The sequence below is a fragment of the Takifugu flavidus genome, chromosome 6 (genome assembly GCF_003711565.1).
Source record: "Takifugu flavidus isolate HTHZ2018 chromosome 6, ASM371156v2, whole genome shotgun sequence".
Taxonomy (NCBI): domain Eukaryota; kingdom Metazoa; phylum Chordata; class Actinopteri; order Tetraodontiformes; family Tetraodontidae; genus Takifugu; species Takifugu flavidus.
This window is the reverse complement of record NC_079525.1, coordinates 3,850,489-3,873,872: the sequence shown is the minus strand read 5'-3', so window position 1 is coordinate 3,873,872 and position 23,384 is coordinate 3,850,489. Positions and strand designations below refer to the sequence as shown.

Sequence of the window (23,384 nt, the reverse complement as noted above, 5' to 3'; positions counted from 1 at the left end):
ATTGCATGTGAGCCACCAGCTAAGATACAGTTTAAGTTTACAACACCGCAAGTTCGAATTAAAAGAAGGGCGATTGATATACATATATAAATTTGGAGTGAAGTAACCAAACAAATGATGCGATAAATCCAGTAAAAGATAAAAGGCAGAAAGGATTAGCAAGAAATGATTTAACAGTGAGACTGAATGATCTTGACTTTTTGCACTCTTTAACTCCGCCATAAGACCTACCCGTAATTTGTTCTACCTGGTGTAAAACTAAATAGGTGTTGTTTACGGCAAAATAATTGAATGAATACTGAAAGAAATATGGAAAAAACAAATTCTACATTTGATGTGTTTTTATGTGTTGTTTCAAAATAAGATTCTTCTTGCTAATTCCTCTGCGGAACTTTGTATCGTAAGACGTTTCCCACCGAACCCTTTAGTATGTGGAAACATTTCTTAGTTTCCGGTAGATTTAGCCTGCTCCACAAGATAAATTAAATTTCGTTACAATTTTATTTGACTTCAACGTGAATAAAACTCGAAAGTCATTTTCAGACAAGCACCTGAAAATTGACAATGACTGCTAGGAGAGTGTGTAGAATAATGGGTTGTTTATGACGTTGTGTTGATTATCTGAAACGATGCTTAGATATAAAGCTAGCTGGAATATTAGCGGTATACATGATAATAGGATTCCCAACGACAAAAATCTGTAATTTAACAACAAAAGGTAAGTTACATTAGTCGTATGTAGTATTTGTATAGTGAAAAACGTTCAAATGCATTGTGTGTTTTTTTAAGTACAGTAAGTTTTACATTTTATTGTTTCTAAGGGTTTGCTGCGCAAATCAAAAATCCTATTTTGCTCAGTTAATATAGTTCTCGACAGTTGTAATAATAGAAGGAATACTGGTAAAAGGTAAAAACAAGGACTTTAATTGTACCTATTTTCTACCAACATATCAATAAGGTTATAGATACGAAGTGCTAGAAATGATGTTCTATTATCAAATTATTAATAAACTCCATCGTTTCGTCAGGGATGCCTAACACAAGTGCCCGATCAAAGCATGGAAGGAGGTCTCGAAGGCGCGTCAGAGAGGACCCTGCCAAAAATGAACTGGTTTCCAGTTCACTAGAAAGTGCCAGGCAGTGCCTGTTAAACCAGGATTACGGGACTGCCTTTGTGCACTACCTTCTTGTGCTCAATCTTGCACCCTTATTTAAGGACTTAGCAAAGGTAATTCATATTAATGCTGCTGTGAAAAAGTACTTTCCCTGTCAGTCAGAAATCTTTTCTCACTGCTTCATAAAAAAATAGTTTGGTGTTCATTTTTTATGACGTCTTCCTTTCAGGAGTCCTTTAGGTTCACCCTCTTCAAATGGAGTGAAGAGCTGGACTCTCTGGGCCGCATTCAAGACCTTTTTGACTGTTATGAGCAAGCTCTAGAACTGTTTCCCACTGATGAGGTTATCCTAAACAGCATGGGTGAACACCTGTTCAGGTATGCTGTCATGGCAACATTAAAAAAAACGTGACATTACTTGCGTTTGATAACCCGTTTCTTTCTTCTTTTTTTAAAGAATGGGTTTTAGAGATGAGGCCGCAGGCCATTTCCACAAAGCCCTAAAGGTGAGACCAGACTATCCAGAAGCCAGGGAGAACTTCCACCGAGTGGCCAACTGGCTGGTTGAGCGTTGGCACTTCTTCATGCTTAACGACTATGGGAGGAATCGGAAGTACCAGCAAGCAATTCAGAAGGCTGTTCAGAGTGGCTGCAACACTGTACTTGACATAGGTACTGGTACTGGGATCCTTGGGTGAGATATTTTATGTGAGAATTTGGCATCTCTTCATTCCTCAAGTTATAAAGTGCTTTTGTGATTCAGGGTTGGTGTACTTTGTATAGCGTCAGGACAGGATGTTTTCTAATTTTTTGCTTCTCTCTGCTAAGTATGTGTGCTAAGAAGGCGGGGGCTGCTGAGGTTTATGCCTGTGAGCTCTCCAAGACTATGTATGAACTGGCCCGGGAGGTGGTGACCGCGAATGGAATGGACGGCGGCATCAAGATCCTTCATATGAAATCTCTTGAGATGGAAATCCCCAAGGACATCCCACAGAGGTAAAAGTGCCTGGCTCTTCTTTTGTTGACTCCACAACACAAAACCGAACAGATTTCACAGTGCGTGAAATCCGGTTTTCTCAGGGTGTCCTTGGTGGTCACCGAGACGGTGGATGCTGGATTGTTCGGAGAGGGCATCATAGAAAGTCTCATCCACGCCTGGCACCACCTGCTGCTGCCTCCACAGGTACCTCACATCATCAAACAGCATTAAGCACCGTGATGCTGATGCTCAGCATTGAAAATCTTCCTCTACAGTCTCCTGAAAAGATAAATACTGATGCAAATAAAGGATTTAACAACTCTTAATAATTGTACACAAGTGCTGTTTTTAAAACGGCAAGGATTGTCCACCTGGGTGTTATAATACATGATTCTTGTCCTAAAGAGAGGCAAGAATGAATTCCAGGAACAGTCTGTAACGGGCCGGGTCATCCCAGCTGGAGCCACATCTTTGTCTGGCTGTGAATGTGGAGATGGCACAGGTAGTGACATCACAGTGAATTCTGTGTGTTGATCTTGGTCCGGGTCTCCAGTCTGGATGGATTCTATGCTATCACTCAGGAATGAGTGTGTGCGTTGAGTAGTCACTTATTTGTGAATTTGTGTTTTGAGTCGAGTCGTAGCTGCAGCGTGGTAATTAAGTGGACGTTGTGTCGAGCGGGGTGAGCTCAGTGCTCAGCATCGGTTGGGCGGCTTCAGACCTCCGGACGGGTGTTGGCGAGAGAGAAGCGAGTCTGCCGTCTGTGACTGGTGAGCCGAGGGGGCGAGGACGGCGAGCTGTGAGACACTGAGACCAGAGAATGGAGCAGCCTGCCTACCAGCTACTACTACAGAGAGCAAGCATGGGGGGGTACAAAGTTTAACACACTTACACAGCATGTATGATGAACAACGTATCAGTAGGATGAATGAAAACAAAAAAAATACATGTTTTTGTATGGAAGGTTTTTGTAATTTTAACTGTTCTGTTCTTATTTCCATGTTTTACCTGTAGGAACTGGAAGGACTCACCTCCAGGGAGGTCCAGAGGAGAACTCGCCTCTCCTGCTGTCACTGAGTGGGAGTGAGGGGGAGTTGGACGCTCTCACTGTGTGGTTCCAGCTCCACCTGGATGAGGAGAATAGTTTGTCTACCGGACCCCAGGAAGACACCTGTTGGGAACAAGCCGTCTACCCGGTCCACAACACCAAGGGTATCATTAAGCACTAAAACTGTACCATAAGAGTAATCCATTACACCGGGGTTACTGCAGACGTGACAGGATCAGGCAGTAGGCGAGGCCTTCCTGTTTGTACTGCAGCTCTTCTAAACAGGCCTCCGCGTCATTTCACTGTAACTCTAATTGGTGGAGGCAACATCAAGGGAGCCGCTAGCTTTCCCGCTGATCACCGCCATCCGTTTCCCGACCGCTGTGATGCGTGAGCCGACATCAGTCGCGACACTCTTTAGTGCTCATGAAATTCTTATAGGTGATAAATATGCATTTTTCTCAAATGCCTGTGATGAGGGTTGCTGTGACACGGAGACGTGAACAGATGTTATTCCTGGTGGGATCCTCTCCCTCCTCCCTCTGCACCTCCAACTCTGTCGCCTGCTTCTTTCCACCCTTTTTGGAAGTTTTCAAACAAGGTTTTGTCGAGTGCTTTTGATTGATATAACCTAAAACTACTTAAGTATCAGGTGATTAAACATATTCTCAGGATGTAGAAATTCTGCCAAGTGTTTCTGCAGCTGCTGCGTTTATAAGCTGACATTTCTGGTTTCTTCTTTTCAGGTTTTCTCCTGAAACCTGAGGACGAGCTGGTGGTGGAAGTGTCCTGTCGAGATGCTTACCTGCGACTCTGCAGCGTTGCCGTGGTCAGAAACGGACGCGAAATCCGCCTGGACCAGCGGCTGGACACGCAGGCCTGCGAGAACCACATTTCAAACCGTAACCCAGAGGCGGAACTGTGCAGCGCGCTGTCAAGCCTCCAGACCGAGCAGAACCCCCCCTCTAAAGACTTCTGCTCGCTAGAAAGTTCTGAAATCGCCCTCCTGAACAATCACGCCTACCATCAGAGTTTTCGCGCCGCGCTCGCCAAACTCATCTCCCAGCTGAAGGGTAAATGGCAGAACAGAGCCGGCGCCGATCCGGGCTCCACAGACCGAAGTGACCTCCTCTATGTCCTGGATGTGTCAGAGGGCTTCTCTCTGCTTTCCCTCATCGCCGCCAGCCACGGCCACGTGAAAGCCTACAGCTCTGTGGAGAAAAAGAAGCAACAGGAGGTTTTAAAGAGGCTGGCCACTTCCAACAACATCCCGGAAGAGCGTCTAGAGTTCTGGCTCAACCACGTGGAGGACGAACAGGGGATGCTGAAAAGGCCGTCCAGGGAGAAGCTGTGGAGCGGCATCATGCTGGACTGCGTGGAGACGTGTGGGCTCATCAGACAGAAGCTGATGGAGAAAGCCTCACTGGCCAGGTGAGATAGGGGACGAGAGAGGCAGCATTCTGTCAGATATTCTTAATAAAGCATGTTTCTATCATCTGTACAAGGTGTCTGCTGGAGGACGGAGGCCGCGTTTTCCCAGAGAAGATCGTGGTTTATGGTACTTTGGTGGAGTCGGACACGCTACTGCTGGAAAGCGCTGTTCAGGGTCGGGAGCCAACATTAGGATTCAACATCGCTCCCTTCATTAATCAGTTCACCGTGAGTTTGACTACACAAGGCACTGCCTAAAATAAAATCATTTATTAAATTTGAAGACTAATACATTTGCTCTTGTATCTCATGGCTTGGCCTTCTATCGACCAGGAAAATAGCAAATGCAGAACTTATGCAAGCTGGTCTGTTAACATCAAGTTAATATTTCTTAGGAATATTAAGAACAAAACCAAAAGGAAAGACGTTAAATGTTCAACACGAGTTACTCATTTGCTACTAGCAGAGGTGATTAGTGGTAGGTGACCTTTGCTCATCTCTTTCTTGTTCCTGCACAGGCTGAAAAGAAGGCAGGTTATGGCTATATAAGGTTCAGTACATGAGGAGAAATAGAGAAATTGTTATAACATCACGCAGTCAAAGTAAAGGACAAGAAAGTTCTCCAGCTTTAATAGAATGTTTTATATAAATGCAACAGGAATGGCTTATTTGATAAAATATCAACCTGTTCAAGTACAGAAAATATTATGGTTGCGTTCTATAAAGTGTCCACTCGGTGGCGCTGATGTCCGTTTTTATGATGATCAAATATAATTGTAGATTCTGAAATATGCATGTAAAGTATTTTATTCTGATTTAAGAATATATCTAAAGAACCTAGAAATGATTACATTTAAATTAATATTTTCTAATATTGCATCAATTACATTTCCAAAAAAACCTAATTAGAAATAGGACCACAATTAAAAATTACCCTGGTGAAGCTGAAACCTCTTAGTCTCTTGTTTTATAGAGGCAAAATCTTTTAAATCTGAGGGAGTTCTCAGTGTGGGGTTCCTGACTCAAGAGTCAGCTTTGACGGCTTTCGATGTGCCTGTTGGACGGCTTTCATTAAAGATGATTGACATACAGTGCAAACATAAACTGCACAGACAGATCTGAACAGGCAGACTGACGGTGCCTCCAGATGTTTTAAACCGTGCCCTGTCTGTGTTGTTTTGTTGTGTTCAACACTCAGAATACTAAAGTCCAAGACTTTTTTTTTTTTTAAAACTTTGATGTGTTGCATCTCAGCCACACTATCATCTTTTTTTTCACTATTTGGAGTGAAAAAATCTCTTTCCCAGCACCACAGCCATGCTCTGATTCCAAAGGCCCCGCTCGGGGACGGCGGTTTGCTTTACCAGATGTCGTCTTTGAAGCCCTCGGCGGAGGGCATTTTTCTAGCACAACAGCCACACAAGAGGCGACTGGGCCCAACACATTCCTACCTGAATCCATCAGCGTCTATTACATCAGGCACATCAAACAGCCAGCTCTGAGGTCTGCACAACTGTGACAGGGCGGAGAAAGGATTCTTTTGTTGTGCACTGAGGGAAACTGTGACACCAAGTTCTCCTTCAGCTCCTCTTCCTGCTGCCCCGCAGCCATCCACTCCGCCTCAGTTCAAGTGAAAGAGTTTTGAGTGGATTAACAAGTTCTTACCCACTTTTTATTATTTCAAACCTTATATGGAGTCGGGAGGCTGTTCCTGCTGCCACACACTGATTTTTTTTATCATTTTAACCAGGCAGATTTATTCTGTTGGTTGTGATTTCCTTTTTAATTGTATATATCTTAAACTGGCGTTTGTCCTTTCAGGTGCCTGTTCACGTCTTTCTTGACTTCTCCACGCTGGACTGCAAACACCTCAGTCAGTCCGTTGAGCTCTTTGTTCTTGATTTGATGGATGCCACTGCCAACTACACGCACCGAGAAGTAAAGGTGGGAGGAATTGTTTGAAATTGTATCCGACCTGACATGAGGAGAGTACGCTGACCAGTTTCATGCACACGCAGGTCCAGGCTACAGCGGCAGGCAGGATAACTGCAGTTCCCTTCTGGTACAACATCTACCTGGACCAGGAGATCAGCGTGAGCACCCTCAGTCAGAACTCTCACTGGAAGCAGGCGGCCGCCGTGCTGCAGGAGCCCCTGGAGGTAGGAGCCGGGGAATGGCTCCGTCTGTCTGTGAAGCTTCATAAGAGCACCATCTCCATATCGGTTGACAAGGACGATTCCCAGTGATCTGTGCTGCCGCGGCCAGTTTTAGTGGGACAGTTTTAGGGAATAACTAAGCTGCCGTTGCTTCTTCAGTGTAAAAGGAGATGCACTTGAATGTATATAATAACCTCACACCTTGTGTTGGGGGTAGCACAAGTATTCACAGCATGCCTTGGTATTCCCAACATAGATCTTCAATCTCTGGGGTTTTGGATTAATGCGGATGAAAAAAGCCGGTTATTTACAGTTTTTTGTGCATGATGTTGTCATTGAGTGACTAAATGGTCACGTTTTAAATGGAATGTTTTATGGATGAATAAACCTTAACTGACTTTTCAGAACTTGCTTAATGTTTCGTCATTTTCATTTCTGGATGAGAAAATGTCATTCCTTTAGGGATTAGAATCTGTATTAAAACATTTGAAAAAGCAAACCGTAGTTAACTAGTGATTTATTCGACTAAATGATAAATTGACTTGTTCGAGCATTTGTGTCATTTGTAGAAAAATAAAAGCAAGAATCGATTGTATATTTGACCCTAGGATGGAAAGAACAGGTCCCTTAAAAGGCTTCGATGCAGCAACTGCAGGTTAGCGCCTGACAGAAAAACAACTAAACAATACAGAAAAGCTGTCGTCGTGATTGAATGTCTTGATTAACACGCGGCGTGTGTGAAAGCCACATACTGTCGAGCAAAGATCACGATGGGTGTGCTGTTTGTACAGGTTCTGAGTGGAAAGAGGCCTCAGAGGTCCACGGTAAAGATCATGTACTGTTCACGGCTTTCTTCAGTCTGCCAGGAGAGATCAGTCCTGACATTAATGTGCTTTACCTTACAAGTTATACCTTCTTTTTAGAGTTGCATACTTTTATGACTAAAAACTCCACCGAGACGTGACAAAATAGCACACTCCCAATTATATTCCCCCAGAACATTTGTGCACTGAGCCATAAAACCCAATGGAACTTCAACTCTGCTAAACATTCTTGAAGCTGTCATAGGCAGAAATGTCCACTTATGTCCCCCGGTAAACAGTAATACCTTCACATATACTTCTCTTTAACGGCAGCAACATGGCAGGGCTGTAATCGGGTCTTCTGTGGCTAAGTGATCACGATGAGATCAGTCTCTGCTGCTTCCTTGGTTTGATCGGTCGCTTCCTCCTCAGGCGAGACCTCCTCTCTTTGCTCCCACGTGGCTGAGCTGAGCCCAGCGGGGGCGGACAGCGAGTGTGGGGTAGGCGACCTCCCCAGGCCCTGGTACTGGCCGTTCGGCCCCACGGCTTTGGACGCTGCGTCTGAGATGGCATCCTGGGACCCAGAGGACAGCAGGCCGGACCGCTCGCCATCATTCCCAGTGTCACCGAAGTAGGCCTTCCTTGGCCGACCCATAACCGTTCTCCCTGTCGGCGAGGGGGAAAGAAATCAAACACGATGGCCTCCGGACGCCCCATCAACGCATCTGTGTGAACGAGGTAGCGCCTACCGACGTTGCGGACTTGTTCAGAAATGTCGGCCCTGACGTCGGAGATGTCCCACATCGCCATGAAGGAGTCGAAGCAGGAAACCTCCTCGGCATCCTGAATGTAAGGCTTGTACGTGAAGCTGAAGTGGTGGGCGATGGCCGCCAGAAACATCTCCACGCAGATGACGAAGTCCTGCGCGGAAACAGGCCGTTTGAACGCGCTGGAGGACGGAAACTATTCCGAAGAGGCGCGTCGGATTTACCTGCAGCCCGGTAGCAACAGCCTCCACGCTCTTCCAGTCCCACGTGTGGCTCTCGGAAATAATTCCCACCTTCACCAGCAAAGCAATGAACACAGCTTGCCTGCAAAAGTTCACCACGTTTGAAGAAGCACACAAATGAGGGGGACGGTGCGTCGCAGGATTCACACGGGCGCGCGCTGAAATTACCAGAAAGAGACGAAGACCACCATTTTGACGCAAAGGAATTTGCCCACTGGTTTGATTGGACCCAGTTCCTCCCTCAGAGTCCTGTAGAACAGCACCAGGCAGTACATGGCAAACTAGGTCGAAAAAGAAAGTTCAGCGTTATTCCATTATTAAGATGATAGACACCTCATAAAACAAAAAAAACCTGTTTTGGTTTTTACCAGCTGTGACATGTTGTTGACGATGACCAGGTACGTCCACGCGTTGGTTGAATTAAAATTGCCCTCATCGTACACGCCGCACAGCTGACAGATCCTAGAGAGGAGGACGGGCCCTCACATATAAAGTGGTAATAGCTGTGTAATACATATGAAGAGCGCTTACTTACAGGGCGATCACGGTTGTTACAGGTCTTACGACGGTGTACTGCAACACTCCTAATTTGCATCTCCACAGTAAAACCCTGCAGAGGAAGTTAATGATTTGGTGTCCAGGATGTACCCCGCCCCTCCCCCATAGACAGGCTCCACAATCGTCAGGTTATGAAGAGGAAATGGAGTCATTCAGACGGGAGATTTGTGATGCCGCCAGGGTACAGCGGTCACATAACTTCCTTGGAGGGGGAAATAATGTCCTTAACAATGTTTAGGGCTTGTGTGATGGTGACCGAGGTGACTTACTCTCCCATCGGCCAGGGTGGGCAGCAGCACAAAGGAGGCAGGTGTTTCTGCTGCTCCTGGACCTCCAGCATCAACACCAGGCTGGGATACTGATTTTCCAGGTAGTTCAGCAAGAAGGTCATGAAGTTGTAGATGACGTAGGCCTCATAGCACTCTCTACATGTGTCCACATAAATGGCAATACTGGGGTATTTTAATGCAATCCACTGTGGAACAAAGCACAGGTACAACAGTTCCTATGGTGTTTACTATGATAAAGTTGCTTTGATTAGAGAAGGCACAACTCACGCTGTCAAGACTGTAAATTGGAACCATCCAAAGTATCCTAATAAAAGACACAAAGGAAAGAAAAGGAGATTCAAGAGATTCTTCCAGAGCACTGTTTGTAAATGGCAGACTGGTTTTATCTTGACCTGATGATTGGTTTCTGGAGCTCTGGCTGAGTGTAGTGAACCAGATGCTGAAGGATGCCCCATAATGATATGGGTATAGTCATGAAAACAAATATCCCAGCAATGAACCAGGCTTTCTTATGGGGACTGACCTGCCAACGAGTGAAAAGAAACCACATTTTCACACTGGAAAATTCTAATTTCGGAAATTTGAAATCAAAATAGTGCAACATATAAACCAGCTCCATCAGGTGATCCCACTGACCGCTGACTTCTGCAGCTCCCAGATACAAATGGGCAGGACGACTAAAAGCAACAGTATATACAGCACCACCACCAGCGGTCGAATCCATCTTCTCCAGTTCCCGCAGGAACAAGGCATCTTATCAAGACGCGGTGGGGCCTTCGCCACTGGCCGCAGATAAAGCCACAAGTCGTCGGACAAATACAATGTTAGATAAATTAAACGTTAGCTTCGCATTTTCACACTGTCAGCAGCTCAATGTGAGCTCAGACAACTCTCCTGCGCTGGCGTTGCTGCGATCACCGATATGTCTTCATGAATCAAGTTTCGGATAATTAGCAGCTCATGTGACTCACATTTATACAGCTAAGATTGCTAAAGTTAGCTTATCAGCCCATTCACCATGTAAACAATCAGGGAGGATGACCTTTAAATCATCTGTAAGAAAAGTCTAAATGTCCAACGCGATAACGTAACCCTCACGACCGATACACCGATAAATTCTCCCCATAAATCAACGCTTAAAAGTATTTACAGTAGGTCTCCGTTCGAGAAACTTTTCTCAAGTAACCTAATTGTTGTGGAGCGCGTACTTCCTGTTTTTGATTTTTCGCGGAGTCCCGCCCATAACGTCAAATATGATTGGTGGACACGGGATTTTGTAGCCAATCAACGATCAGAGTACAATCCACAATGGTGGTAGCTGTTTGGTTGCGCCGTATTCTGGGTGTGATCTGTGTTTTCACCAATAGGGGGCAATGGGACTTTACTCAATAGAAAACGGTGAGCAGTGGGTTGGAACAAGAAGCATTTCTTTAGTTCAAAATGTCCATTTCCGTCATTTTATTTTATCTCATTTATAATATAGTATAATATATAATAAAGTGCCATTTGTGATACACATATCAGACACTTCAGCTCTAAGGATGTTAGAACAGCCATCATCTATTATTTTCTATCGTTTTCCACACTTCATTTAGCATTTATCATAATCACTGAAGAGAATGTGCTCCCATATACGTGTGCATGTGTTTGTGTGTCTTCCTGTGAAAATGAGGGGAGGCAGAACTTTCCTTTCGGTTGCAGCATGTCTCCACTGGCCCACAGTCACAGAAATCACTGGTTGACGCAGGACAGATTGTTCATGAATTTTGAATTGATCCTTTTGGCTTTTATGAATTAAAAATGGCTTTTGCCACAAGTCGCGAGAGCGAACGCCATGGAGGATATAGCTTGGAGGGATCGCCATGCAAAGTGGCATTCTGGGTACAGCAGCGCGAGGGCAGGGTAGATAAACACGTGCTGTGTTTGATCAGGCCCTAAACACATTTCAGCATAAAGAATATGGCGTCCATGATGTCTCGCTGCCTTAAAACATGCGTGTCAGGGAAGTTAAGCAGTCAGACAGATAAGTGGAATGGAAAGGGCTGAGGAGCAACGCTAATCAATGCAACAACAAAGGAGGAGACTCTCTGTCTGATTACTGAGATATATTGTATCAGCCAGAGTGTGCCTCCTTTGTCAGAGGAATACACACGTCTGCAACTGTTGGACAATTATTTATCTCAGATAAGGTCTCGCAGACATTTGTGGCCGGAAATTTTCCGAGTTACTGAGGCCATACGCGCAACAAGTCAAACAGCGCTAAAACCAAAGAGCTCAGTCATCTTTATATTAACACCTAAGTTTGAAATGAACTAGATTTTCCTGCAGAAATGGTTCCATGTATCCTGACATCTACAATCGGTCCCAAATGTAGGCTCACCGTTGTTGTTTGCATTAGGAATCAAGGCCTTAGTCATTTTTCACGTTGAGATCTTTGCTTTTTTAAGTTAAATGTGGTTCCTGGACGACCGGAGTGAGTCTGTGAGGTGGTGATGAGTTAACATTTGAAAGAATAAAAGTAAATGAAATCCCATAAAATCCAGATTTGTTTTATTAACAAGAATGAGAGAATGAGTCTTCTCTCGCTGTCTGTTCCATAAAAGAAGGGGGAAAAGTCTGAATAAGCCTCACGTGGACATTGGCTTTTGACCTCTGAGGGGTTTTTGTTCGCTTTGAGCTTCATTTAATTCAGATCTGGCAACAAACAGGGTTCCCACCAGATTCCTGAGAGTGCCACTAATGCTCCCGCACACTCTCCGATTTCTCTTCGTCACTTCCCAGAAAGTCACAGAGACATCTCTACATGTCCCATCCTGCATTCATTTATCTATTTATTTGTTTGTCCTGCTTCATTATTCTTCTTTGCTTCAAATGGTTGATTGCACATGGTTTTTGTTTGTTCAGGATTGCTGGAGCCTGATTCTGCTGTGATTTCATTGGGGGAATATGGAACAGCTTCATAAAGTTTATGACCCTACTGAGGCTTATCTTGCAGGCTGGTGTCCGATAAATTCAACTGGCGATGCTCAGTTGGTCTTGGCTGATTGTCAGCATTGCGTTGGCTCTGTGAGTGCGCAGTTCTGGTAATCGTCTCATTATAAAAGTAGCAGACAAGCTAATGCTGACCTGAGCGCACCGGATTGCAAAGAGTTGCCACAGACATTTTAAGGACTGGCAAACATGTCCGCATTCGAAATGCAACTGAAAATTCTTCCAGTTCGTGAGCGTTCCCCCCGCTTATGAGCAAAAGACTAATCCCAAAATAAGAAACAAAAAGACGAAGTCAGGAAGAAACTTTGCTTTGCTCGATCCCGTTTTTGGCATTCAGAATGAGAAATGGGTTTTATGTATCAAATTCCCACCATCAGAGCGGTTCACATCCTCTTTGCTGACACCAAAAACCCTCAGGGCCCAGTTGCCAAGCAGGTCACAATGTGCTTTAAATCACTCCCAGACGGCTCTTTCTCAAAGTCGCAGATGAAAAACAGAGGAGTTGGGGGTGCAGGACTTCCTCGAGAAAGCCAATATAGATATGACGCTGAGACAAAGCGGGTCTCTTACAGTAGAGACGGACGGTGATTTATTGATAGAAGCAGCAGCACTTACATTGTGGGGGGAACCTGACAACAAACACGAACTCCTCTTTAGCAGAGCGCTTCAAAGGGTAGTGGTAAAATAATACTGTGCAGACGCCGCAAAAGTGTGCAACACACTCCAGTTAAGGAGGTGCGCTGTCACGAATACTTGGCTCAAGGTAGCCATGACATACAAATGGGGAGACCAACGATGAGGATTTTCAACCCAACATAACATTTATTAAAGAACCCAGTGGAATATAAAACAGAAAAGTCCAAATAGTCACAAAGAGGGAAACTCCAAACTCCTGCGGCCGTGACAAGCTCCGGGCTCATCTGACGAACTCCACTGCAGCACACCAGATAGGACGAGAGGGGACGAGAGGGGGCCTCCTCGACGCTCTCCAGACAGGTTTTATACCTGGTCCCGTCAGGCAGCCAATCCCAGCAGATGGGCCACAGGTGAGCAGGTGAACATGCTGGGTCGACTGGAAACGCTTGGCACTCCCCTGCAGGTCAGCCAGGGAATTACTCTTCCAGCCAGCCCCGACAACAGTGAGGCACGACAGAGCCGTCACAGCGCGTAATGAGACACACGTGGTTCACGCATATGCTAACACACAGTCAAACACATGGGTTTATCAGGCTTCACAAGAACACGTTTATGGCCGTTTGGTAGTTGATGAGTGCGTCCCCAACCTGATGAGGATCACTTGGAAACTATCATTTGATTTCTATCATCTACTAGCTTAGCTTAGCTTGGACGTGTCTGAGGGTAGGGTGTGGAGAAAAGGCTGGCACTGTGGTGTCTAAATTTAAGACATTCCACTTGTCCTTGCTGAACCAGGTCTCTGAAAAATGGACATTTTACAATTACCAGAGCTTCTTGTCTCATCTATCGGGAATTTTTCACTGTTCGTGTCCATTTTATTAGCCATCGTTCTGCTGATCACCTTAAGATGGACCTGCCGATCCTGGGTCTTACCATTTGCCTTATTACCATATTAACACACTGTCGCCATTACACAGGTAATGTAGTCTGAGTAAAATACACTGTTACACTGCATTATAACACTTTATAAAAGTGGAAACTATCTATATGGCATGTATAGAGGTTATACTGTACTACTGGGTTATGCAAGCATAAACGATATAATCATTCTTGGCTATATCTGAAAAAAATTCACAGTGTTTATGAGAAAGACGCTCTTCCTGTCATAAGTGGGACACATTTATCTTATTTTTTCGAATCCATCTTGCAAGCAAAGCTGACTTGGCTTCCCCTCACCGCAGCCTTTCATTCTTAGACTCATTGTCTGAGAATGTGTCATCCTCTGAATCACCATCGGAAACGATCCCTTGCCGATCAACCTCCGTGGTCAGATGCAGGACCTTCAAACGGATCTGCCATAAAGTTGTTAATAAGTCTGACGAGGGCGAGCAAAACCTGCGCGGGCCCCAGTGGGAAATGAATCATTACTCAAATCAGCTTTCTTGTTTTCCATCAAGCTCCTGAGGACAGCACATGCAAGTCTCCCATCATTCCCTCTGATAGCAGACGGTCCGCTGATTCCTTCCTGTAGCTTTAGGTATCCGCCCCAGTCTCGGTGCCATTTACAGGAATGCACGCACGGCTACCGACTGAGCACATCCTGTTGACAGGCTCCGCCTCCATCATCCCTTTCTTCTCTCCGCTCCGAGGGAGTGTGGGAATATAAGAAGTTTGTTTTGAGAGGTCTCTGCTGGCGGACACAGTCACACCAGCCCCTCTTGACTCCAGTTCTGAATCCGTCTCTGCCGGGATCACGTCAGTGGTCAAGCATTTACTGTCTATAAAATATATATTTGTGTGAATATGTGTGCAATAGTTAGATAGAATAGCTGCTGGGTATATGACACGCAGATCTTCCTTTCGTGGCAGATTAGTCGCTGTCCTTTCTCCCGCTGCGATCAGCGTGGTGGTTGTTGGGCTCGGGGATTTTGCACTGAATGCTGGTACCGTTCATGGGTCCGATGCTGCTGAGCTGGTTGTCGGAGTAACACCAACAGCACAAGCACGACTAAAAGGGACGAAGATAAAAACGCATTAAATGCCTCCTCTGAGGTGTGAGCGATCATGTACTTTTCCAGTAGGTCCACTTTATTGCTTTTCTGGCCCGCCTCTCTCCTGACTCTCTGCTAATGTGCAGACTTGAGGCATGGTTTATCTCCAGCTCAGCACCCCCCAGTGACAGCAGCGTGACCTCTGACGTATGGAGTGAATTCATAAATCAAATAACGTGCGCTTACGCACTGCGCAGGTTTACCATCATAGCCTCTGCGTCATGGACAAACTCATTAAAATCACTGCATGCAATACTGAGCAGATTACTCATCTGTGTGAGTGTGTTAATGCGTGTTCTGCAACCTAGTGAGTAGCTAAATACTCATTCTACTAGCAAGGTGAGAGCACTGTTGCAAATTGGCGCCCTTCTGGCTGGTCCTCACAACTTCAAAGGCTTTGGTTTGGGTTTAGATTAAGGGTTGTGGCTGATGGTGCAGTTGAGACGCTTATGGTTAGGTTGACGAGCTGGGTAATGTATTATTCTTATGAAAGTCTCCACAAAGATAGAAATACGAGGATGTGTGTGTTTGAGCGTGAGCGAGTGTTGAATGGTGAAATACCTTAAAGCAGTTTTTAAACTTCTTGCTGACAAAGTAGAGGATGATTGGGTTTATGCAGGAGTTGATCGTTGCGAGGTTGATGCCAAGATAATCCAGGACCAGCAGGAAACTGCAAACAGGCAAAGTTTTATCGACACTGAACATCGGAAGCCCGTCACACTACACCGGGGCTTTAAGGTTTCGACTCGTCTCGTCCGGGTCACTCACCTGAGCAGCTCGCAGCGCTTGGTGTCATTCGGGGCGTAACCCATCTTTCTGAGAATCCTGCTGAGGTGCAGCGGGAACCAGCAGAGCGCAAAGATAAGGACCAGGCAGAAGACGGCTTTAGCCACCTCCCTCCTCTACAGAGAAACACCAGTTCAGACGATGTGAGAGAAGGATTAATGGAGAGTCGGGGGAATGATGATATCGGATTTTCAGCTCGCCACATGTTGAGCTAGTTGGTGCAATAACGGCGTGAGCTGTCAACAGACCTGTTTCAGGTGCTCGCTGAGGGCGATCCGAAGGCTGCCTTTCCTGTGGTTGAGCATCTCGCATGTCATCAGCGTGTAGAACACGGCCGTGCACGCCAGCGGTACGCAAAAGTAGAAGCCGAACAGCCACCAGTCCTTCACATCACTGTAGAACTACAGAAGAATAAACACGTTGGCGTCAGCACCCTCTTAAAAACCATTTATACTCATGACTTTATGATTTATGCCTCCGGCGTGACCGTAACCTTTGCCTCGCTTAAGAGTTCTCCCAAGAAGAATCTATATTTTTGCAACTGATCCTGATCCAGGCCCTAAATCCCTCCCCCCCGCAGGACCACCCCGGTGCTGTGAACGGAACGACCACACTTGCACTGCGTAGTGAAGTAAGTGCAAAAAAACGAAAAAAAAACGCTTCCCCTTCCATCTTGTTCTCTAAAAAAAAGGAACATTCTCCAAAACCATCACAACTCAAGTGTCCCGAACAACATTATGTAATTTCTTTTCGAGGCAAAGCTCCCAACGTCTAGCTTTAATGCCTCAAATGCCTCGAACATATGGAAGAGTTGAGCACATTTGGTTCAGTTCCATGTAATTGCTCTTCGCCTGCCATCAATTATGTGCACATAGGTGGGTAGACATCATCAGGAGAAGTTTCATTCCTTAAAAGCTGGTAATCTGCTTAAAATTGTTTGAGTATCAAGTCCCCGTGATGTGGTTTCGAGGTATCCTGAAGTGGATATGTTGGAAATGTTTTCAATTATTTACCGCCCTGGGTGGAAACGTGGCAGATGATTCGTGTTATTGTTCTATTCTAAGCATCCATTAACTCCAAACAAACAGGATCGACTTTTAAAAACAGTGGAAATGTGAACCTGGAGTTGCACCTTCGCTTTAAGTAGTCCTCCGACATGTTGGGTTCCTATCTCTGCGGTCCATTAATGTTTTGTCTCTTTAATGCACAGAGCGAACTCCTCTCTGCTCAGATATGCTGACGCAGGGTTCTAAAATCCTCAAAGCACCCGCGCAACAAGGTGCACAACGCCAGAACAGGCAGCGGCGTACCAGCATGAATTTACTCTTGGGGTTCAGCATGCAGGTGCGCATGGTCCGGTTGTCGTAGTGGAAGGTGATGATGTCAAATCCGATGGCCTCCGGCACGGCGAGGGTGATCGACAGGACCCAAATGGAGGCGATCTCCACCACAGTCAACAGTGGGATGCCCACCCCCTGAACTCTGCTCCAGGACGCCACGGCTCTGTACCTGGGATGCAGAAACACTCAGTTATGGTGACACAATCGACGCCAGTGACACTTTTTTCTCTGCATGGCGACACCCCAAAGCCAACAAACGGCTCTGTCAGCAAAGTGGATCAAAATGTTAAGAATTAACGAGCAGAGATGATCAATTGTTTATTTTAAATATCCAATATTTATATTTTTGCGACGCCTCCAAACAGACCGGCCCATTGTTGGCAGGAGGGGGGCCTGTCTGTTGGCGGCTTGTGTTTCCCACGCAACCAACACTTGTTGACTTGTTTGTTTCATTAATGGAAAACCGCTTGTCGAAATGTTTTAGTAAAATCCTGCATCAAGATTTTATGGCAAAAACAATATATTTTTCATGACACATTTGAATTTCTCTGTTGAACAACATAGCGGCATTTATATTTCACTAAGTGGTAATGTATCCACCTTTTTCTCTTCCTCCAACATTGGGAGGATTCAAAAAGTCACAACACACACATACACCCACGGGAATGCTACATATTTCCTGGAAACCCACGAGGGATCCTGCACTTGATCACAACTGTAAAACATGTTTACTATCATTCATTTATTTTTTTAAGCAAAGAGAGGGTCATAAATATGTCTGATCTCGGTCACAACAAGCGTATCTTTGTGGATTTTACTGTTATGTCGTGTTTATTTCACGCAGTTAAAGGTTCATTTGAAAATAAACAGACATAAACAGTTTCGCTAGATAAATGAAAAAGGGAATCTTATAGCAAAATTGGAACGATACTGAGGCAACAACATAAACAATTACACTCACTAACATTAGGAACTTTTATTGGCAGGAATTTAATAACCTGGTTGGAAAACTCCTGCTAATGTGTGAGGTTTTGTGTTTCCATTCATTCAAAGCAAGCAAAGTCCACTCAGAAGAGCCTGGACCTCCATCTACTTCTTCTAGCTTCTCTTCTGTTGCTTCACTTTCGAAATGATCAAAATGAACTCAAGGCTGCGGTTGTGTTCCCCCAATCAGTGTTCTGCTGTACGTAGCCCCGCCCCTTCCAGGAAACCTAATCTCAGGAAAAGTGTGGGGTTGAGGGAAATTTTCTCAGATTTTTTTGGGTGGACACGCACTAAGGTTTTTCAAAATCATTTGGTAAATGATAAAAGTTCTTCTGTTTCTACGGAGCCAATAGCATATTCACCCAGCTCCTCAAACATCTGCCTTTGCGGCCATTAAAAATATCTCCAAGCTATTTATTATAGGAATGAGAAGATTTTTTAAGCCTGGGAAAGCACTGACCTGTCCACGCTGAGGGCGCAAAGGTTGAGGACGGTGATGCCCACTGAGGCTTTCTGCAGAAAAGGCACCAGCTTACACAAACACAGCCCGAAAGTGGTGTCGTCAAAGGGCCAGTGCTGTGCCAGGAGCTGGCGGGAGAGAAGCACATAACAACTGTCACCCATGGGAACGCTGGAAGAGCTCCATCTTATAATCGTAAACAGTCATCGCGTACACATTATTAGTCATTCAACTTGTTTGGGTGTAGTAACGGTTCAGAGTGGATATGAAGTCTTATGGGATATTAAAGCTGAGTGAGTTTACTCTCACATGGACTCTTTAAATGCTGCCGAAAAGAGGTGAAATGTCTCCTTCAGGAAAGAAAAAAAAGATTTTAATATCATATCCTCTACAAATGTTTTCCTCTGGAAGTTATTAGTCTTTTTTTAATCATGGAGGTCATGACACCTTCCCTTCAGAGCAATCTGACCTCCATTAAACACATTTTTTTTGTTTGTTTGTTTTTAAAGCTGGAGCTAAAGGAAGAGGTCCCCGGTGCTTCCTGGTCCTATTGTTTCCCTGTGTTAGTTTCCCAGGAGCAGCTGAGAGGAAAATTGCCCACATCACTGTTTTTAGCGTAGAAGTGGGGGATTATTTTTGGAAACACTCACAGGCTTGCAGGTGCAAGCAGGGGTGGGGATGGGTGGGGTGCTGTAGCTACAGCATTTTCATTCCTTGTGTTCCAACTATAAACGTTCTCTTTCCTTCTGATGCTACATATGGGTTGCCACATGATCACTTTATTTTTATCTCTACTAACTACTACTACTTCTAACTTTAACTCTCACTTTTGTTTATTTAAACCATCACAAAGGAGCTTTTCTATGAGCCCAAATCTCAAGAACTTAATTCATCACTTGTGCAGTAGTGGTGAGAAGTTTGTTTCTTTTTAAAGGGGAAAAATAAAAGCTGAAGATAAGGGCGAGTGACTAATGCCTCGGGTCAATACACGGTCACATGCATTTGCAACTAGAGCCTTAATATCATGTTTATTTTAGCCGGCCGTATTCCTGAACCTCTCATCACTAATCTGCCCGCAAGAGGACGATAACGACACTCGACTGATTACACTTTCCTGTCTATTTACGAACTCCCTAACCCCCCACCCCCCACCGGCCTTTTCCCGTATGCAATATTCCACTTTATCTCCGCGCGCCACCTCCATTGTTGTTACATTTCATCATATCAGCTCGGAGACCTGTCACTCAGGGGCACCGGCTTTGAAAATACAATTAAATATGCACCAACGGAATGCTAAATGTACCTTGTATACATTGATGGGTATATCAATGATTATGTAGATGAGATCACCAAGAGCCAGGCTGGCAATGAGGGCGTTGGGGCCGTTCCTCATGCACTTGTGCTGGTATATAATCCTCAGAAGGGTGGCGTTGCCCACCAGACCGACCACGAACACCAGCACCGAGATGATGGTGTTGATGTATTTAAAATAGGTGCTAATAGAGGTCTTTACGAGGCACATCGGAGGTGGGAGCGGCTTTTTCATGACTGACGTCTTATTTCCAGATCCCATTGCTTGTTCTTCAGCCTCGGGGTGGTGGAGGCCTTTTCCAGTGATGGAGCTGGTGGTGGTGTAGAAGATGGGAGACTGAAGGGTGGAGTGGACCGGCACAACTGGGAGAGGGTCGACCTCCACTTCGGCTCGGTTCACCTGGCCCATTCCTCTGGCTGCCACACAGATCATCAGCACCAACACATGCATTCCCGGGGCGGCCATTACTGAAAACATTCGGTGCCTTTGACAAGATGACTCAGGATATCACTGATGAGAAAGCAGAAACCAAATGGAAGGTTATTACTTAGAAAAAAAAGGCCCAAACGTTTCCGCCTGGACCCTAAATCTGACCATAACACACTTTTGCTTGTGACTTACAAGAAAGTTAAGCAGCATTATTGTCCTTTCAAATGCTTGTGAGGGAGCTAAACAACTTCTTCAAGACTTCAAAAAGACTCTGCCAAAAGGGGGCACAGATGGTGTATGTCGAAATCAGTTCCAGTCAGAAGGTTATGGATGAGGTGCCAGCATCAGAGAGCATCGGGCATCTCGTTTGCTCTCAGTCGCTCCTGGAAGACCGAGCTGTCACTTAAAGTCTTTGTGTCAGAAACGTGCAGCTACGAAGGTTCACACAGCGAGGCTCCGGCGTGAGTATTTAAGTGTTACCCTCAATTTTGTATCTTGCAAATTAAGGGTTAAACATGTGGTTACAGAGCAGACAGCTTTTATTTTTGGAGGGTGGATTTCCTGTAAAAACTTTTTTTTCTCCATGTGTTTATTTTTGGTTCTCTCTCACGGTCCCATAGTTCCTTATTTAATTTACTATACAGCGTCCTCACTACATAAAAATAAAAGTAGATCAACAGCTAAACTCCCGGTAAAGAGCAGATCAAGTCTGAAACTGTCACATGGATGGTGAAATCCTTTTCATCAAGTCACAACACAGGCAATCTCTTATAGCCCAGAGTTCTTCCTGTTCAAAGTCCCAGCTGTCACCAAGTACACAAAGAACTATTTAGCAGCCAGCCCTTCAAGTAGCATCACAGTTTAGCATCAGCATGACACTGCTGGGATCTGTGACAGCACGCAAACTGATCTAAACATAAATAATAAATACGTTTGGTTTTCACCTACCTCTTCTAAAATGTCTGCCTAGCCCCCTTGGAAACCGTCAGGCAAACTTTCGGCTGAAGCCCCCAGACATCTGTATCACATCACATGAGTAATTAACGCGCTATCAAAGCTGCACCGTATCCCACTTGGTTTGAGCAACGCGCCCGTCTGCTCCGAGGTGCCTTCACATTATGGCTCAGAGTTTCCTGTGGAGAGTTTGCAGTATGCCTGAGCGTGTGTCTGCGTGAGTGTAGGTGTGTGTGTGTTTGTGTGTGTCTCTCTCTCTTTCTGCATGTGTGTAACAGAGCACCAGTGAGACACTTTGACTGGGTGGGATAGAAATCTCCACCTCCCAATGGGAACTTACTCGGCCCCTGTTTGGAACACCCCCCCACCTCCCTCTGAGGCACCGCCTGCTGACAGTCATCTCCAAGGCACAGCATACACACTCATATTGGTGTTGGTATACTTTGTGAAGACAAGCAGCCACAATGGCCTCATTTCCACCAAGAGTCCTCACTTTACGAGAGAACTTCATAGTCTGGTCCTCACTAAGCACATAAACAAGAACACAGACACACCCACACACATCTGGAGAAAAAAACCCTCCTTCCCTCCCATCCTCACCTTGACTGCACACATTATATTTTGGATACATTACATGCAACTGTGTCTTTGCACACAAAGCAACAGAGATTAGGCAGGAGTCACTGGAGGTTTGGGGAACACAGTGTCCATGTTGTAATTTTGGATTTCCTATTTAAGTGAGGGCAATTGAGACAGGAAGTTGGAGATAACTGTCAGGCAGGCTTTATTTGTCAGACTAACTACTGTCTGGGTGGTCAGACCACATTTTTACTTTAACCGTACTTCAGATGTTAGCAGAGGTGCGAAAGAAAATGTAAATGTTAATAAAAATAACGAATAGAGAGGACAAGAACACATGTTAATTTCACCCTGGAACAATTAAAAAGAAAGCAAACGTGATGAAAGTAGACAGGCACATAAGAAGAAGTATTAACAAACCCAGAGAATAACTTTCCAATGTCAGTAGACGAGTGCTTTTACATTAGCATCCATTACAGATTCCAAAATGGACCGTTTATCAGGATGCATGCTGAAAGCAGGAAGAGAGCTATCAGAGCCACCACAGTCTTTCTTCCTCGTGGCCAAAAAGCTGACGCAGCAGCCGCATAAAGGAGAAAAAAGCTCAATTAACGACATCGCCGGCATTATTTTCCAGCTGGTACAAGCAATTCAGTGTGGATTTGTTAAACTGGTGCCCATTTTCCACTGAAAAACTTCCACTACATAATCCTTTTTACTGCTCTTTCACCGCAAACAAGCCAACCAAGCAAAATTCTTTATCAGTTTCTACATTTCTCCGTTGTATCAGCGCAATAAATCTCACTGAAAATAGCCGTAAAGCGATGTATCACAGCGTAACTTTCTGTGTCCCATCACTTTTCCGGGACGATTGTGCACTGATCTGGTTACACTGCCTGTGTTTCTGCTTTCTGTTGAGTGCATGAGCGCGATCTGTGTGTAACAGAGAGTAAAAAGATGTTGCAAAAGTTGCAGCTACACCTTCAACTTGGGCTCTGGCTGATGAAAGAAAAGAGAAATCTGGACGAAGGTAGGAACATCGACCGCACACACACACACACACACACACACACACACACACACACACACAACACAAACAGTCGGTTGTTGAGGTTTGTGCACATTATTTTGTAATGTGATCTGAAAACAGTGAAATATACTGTGTATATAGGGAAAAAGCATTGTGTACACTGCAATATTGTACATGAAACTTTAAATGTAAATTCATTTTATCGTCATTAATCATCAAAGTTGTAAATTGCTGTTTGTTTCTCGACCCATCGTGGAGCTCCGGCATCATCAGCAACATATTGGAAAAACCCCACATTTCTAATTTTTCCACATTATTTCTCAATGATTTAGACTGAATCACTTGATTTACAGGGGAAAAATGTCAAAAATGTATTCCAAACTTCCATAACCTTCAGAGATGAGCTGTCCCTTAAAAAAAACTTAATAAAAAAAGTTTAGGAC

At 44.9% G+C, this 23,384-nt stretch overlaps 3 protein-coding genes across 4 annotated transcripts; 1 reads left to right on the top strand and 2 right to left on the bottom strand.

Moving 5' to 3' along the window:
* Positions 1-422: 422 nt before the first annotated feature.
* On the top strand, positions 423-7,136 carry prmt9 (protein arginine methyltransferase 9). Its single transcript, XM_057034669.1, has 12 exons — positions 423-718; positions 1,029-1,228; positions 1,345-1,493; positions 1,573-1,809; positions 1,944-2,111; positions 2,196-2,298; positions 2,500-2,596; positions 3,109-3,306; positions 3,889-4,573; positions 4,648-4,801; positions 6,395-6,517; positions 6,592-7,136. The coding sequence occupies exons 1-12, from the start codon at positions 670-672 to the stop codon at positions 6,817-6,819; spliced, it is 2,391 nt and encodes a 796-aa protein (XP_056890649.1). The 5' UTR covers positions 423-669; the 3' UTR covers positions 6,820-7,136.
* A 93-nt stretch (positions 7,137-7,229) lies between these two features.
* tmem184c (transmembrane protein 184C) lies at positions 7,230-10,610 on the bottom strand. Its single transcript, XM_057036526.1, has 10 exons — positions 10,026-10,610; positions 9,782-9,912; positions 9,657-9,693; positions 9,369-9,574; positions 9,077-9,151; positions 8,910-9,003; positions 8,710-8,822; positions 8,524-8,623; positions 8,282-8,453; positions 7,230-8,198 (listed from the first exon to the last, which is right to left on the bottom strand). Exons 1-10 carry the CDS (start codon positions 10,140-10,142, stop codon positions 7,900-7,902), a joined length of 1,344 nt encoding a protein of 447 aa, XP_056892506.1. The 5' UTR covers positions 10,143-10,610; the 3' UTR covers positions 7,230-7,899.
* A 2,332-nt stretch (positions 10,611-12,942) lies between these two features.
* Positions 12,943-21,594, bottom strand: ednraa (endothelin receptor type Aa). Of its 2 annotated transcripts, none has more exons than XM_057036524.1 (8): positions 21,327-21,594; positions 19,941-20,459; positions 18,638-18,765; positions 17,164-17,362; positions 16,102-16,254; positions 15,836-15,969; positions 15,629-15,737; positions 12,943-15,024 (listed from the first exon to the last, which is right to left on the bottom strand). In XM_057036524.1, the coding sequence occupies exons 2-8, from the start codon at positions 20,424-20,426 to the stop codon at positions 14,887-14,889; spliced, it is 1,347 nt and encodes a 448-aa protein (XP_056892504.1). In that variant the 5' UTR covers positions 20,427-20,459; positions 21,327-21,594; the 3' UTR covers positions 12,943-14,886. The 2 variants fall into 2 exon arrangements, with proteins under 2 accessions (XP_056892504.1, XP_056892505.1); XM_057036525.1 differs by lacking the exon at positions 21,327-21,594 and adding an exon at positions 20,571-20,719.
* Between the last annotated feature and the right edge of the window lie 1,790 nt (positions 21,595-23,384).

Bases quoted from the DNA above. Each gene is read 5' to 3' on its own strand.
- prmt9 (XM_057034669.1), top strand. From the start codon at position 670: ATGATAATAGGATTCCCAACGACAAAAATCTGTAATTTAACAACAAAA. The intron at 1,229-1,344 runs GTAATTCATATT...TCTTCCTTTCAG, and splicing joins TATTTAAGGACTTAGCAAAG to GAGTCCTTTAGGTTCACCCT. The intron at 1,810-1,943 runs GTGAGATATTTT...CTCTCTGCTAAG, and splicing joins ACTGGTACTGGGATCCTTGG to TATGTGTGCTAAGAAGGCGG.
- tmem184c (XM_057036526.1), bottom strand. From the start codon at position 10,142: ATGCCTTGTTCCTGCGGGAACTGGAGAAGATGGATTCGACCGCTGGTG. The intron at 8,823-8,909 runs GTAAAAACCAAA...TTTTCGACCTAG, and splicing joins TCAACAACATGTCACAGCTG to TTTGCCATGTACTGCCTGGT. The intron at 8,199-8,281 runs GTAGGCGCTACC...CCTCGCCGACAG, and splicing joins TGAACAAGTCCGCAACGTCG to GGAGAACGGTTATGGGTCGG.
- ednraa (XM_057036524.1), bottom strand. From the start codon at position 20,426: ATGTTTTCAGTAATGGCCGCCCCGGGAATGCATGTGTTGGTGCTGATG. The intron at 18,766-19,940 runs GTACATTTAGCA...CTCTCCCGCCAG, and splicing joins TACCCATCAATGTATACAAG to CTCCTGGCACAGCACTGGCC. The intron at 17,363-18,637 runs GTCAGTGCTTTC...TCTGCATCCCAG, and splicing joins TGCGCCCTCAGCGTGGACAG to GTACAGAGCCGTGGCGTCCT.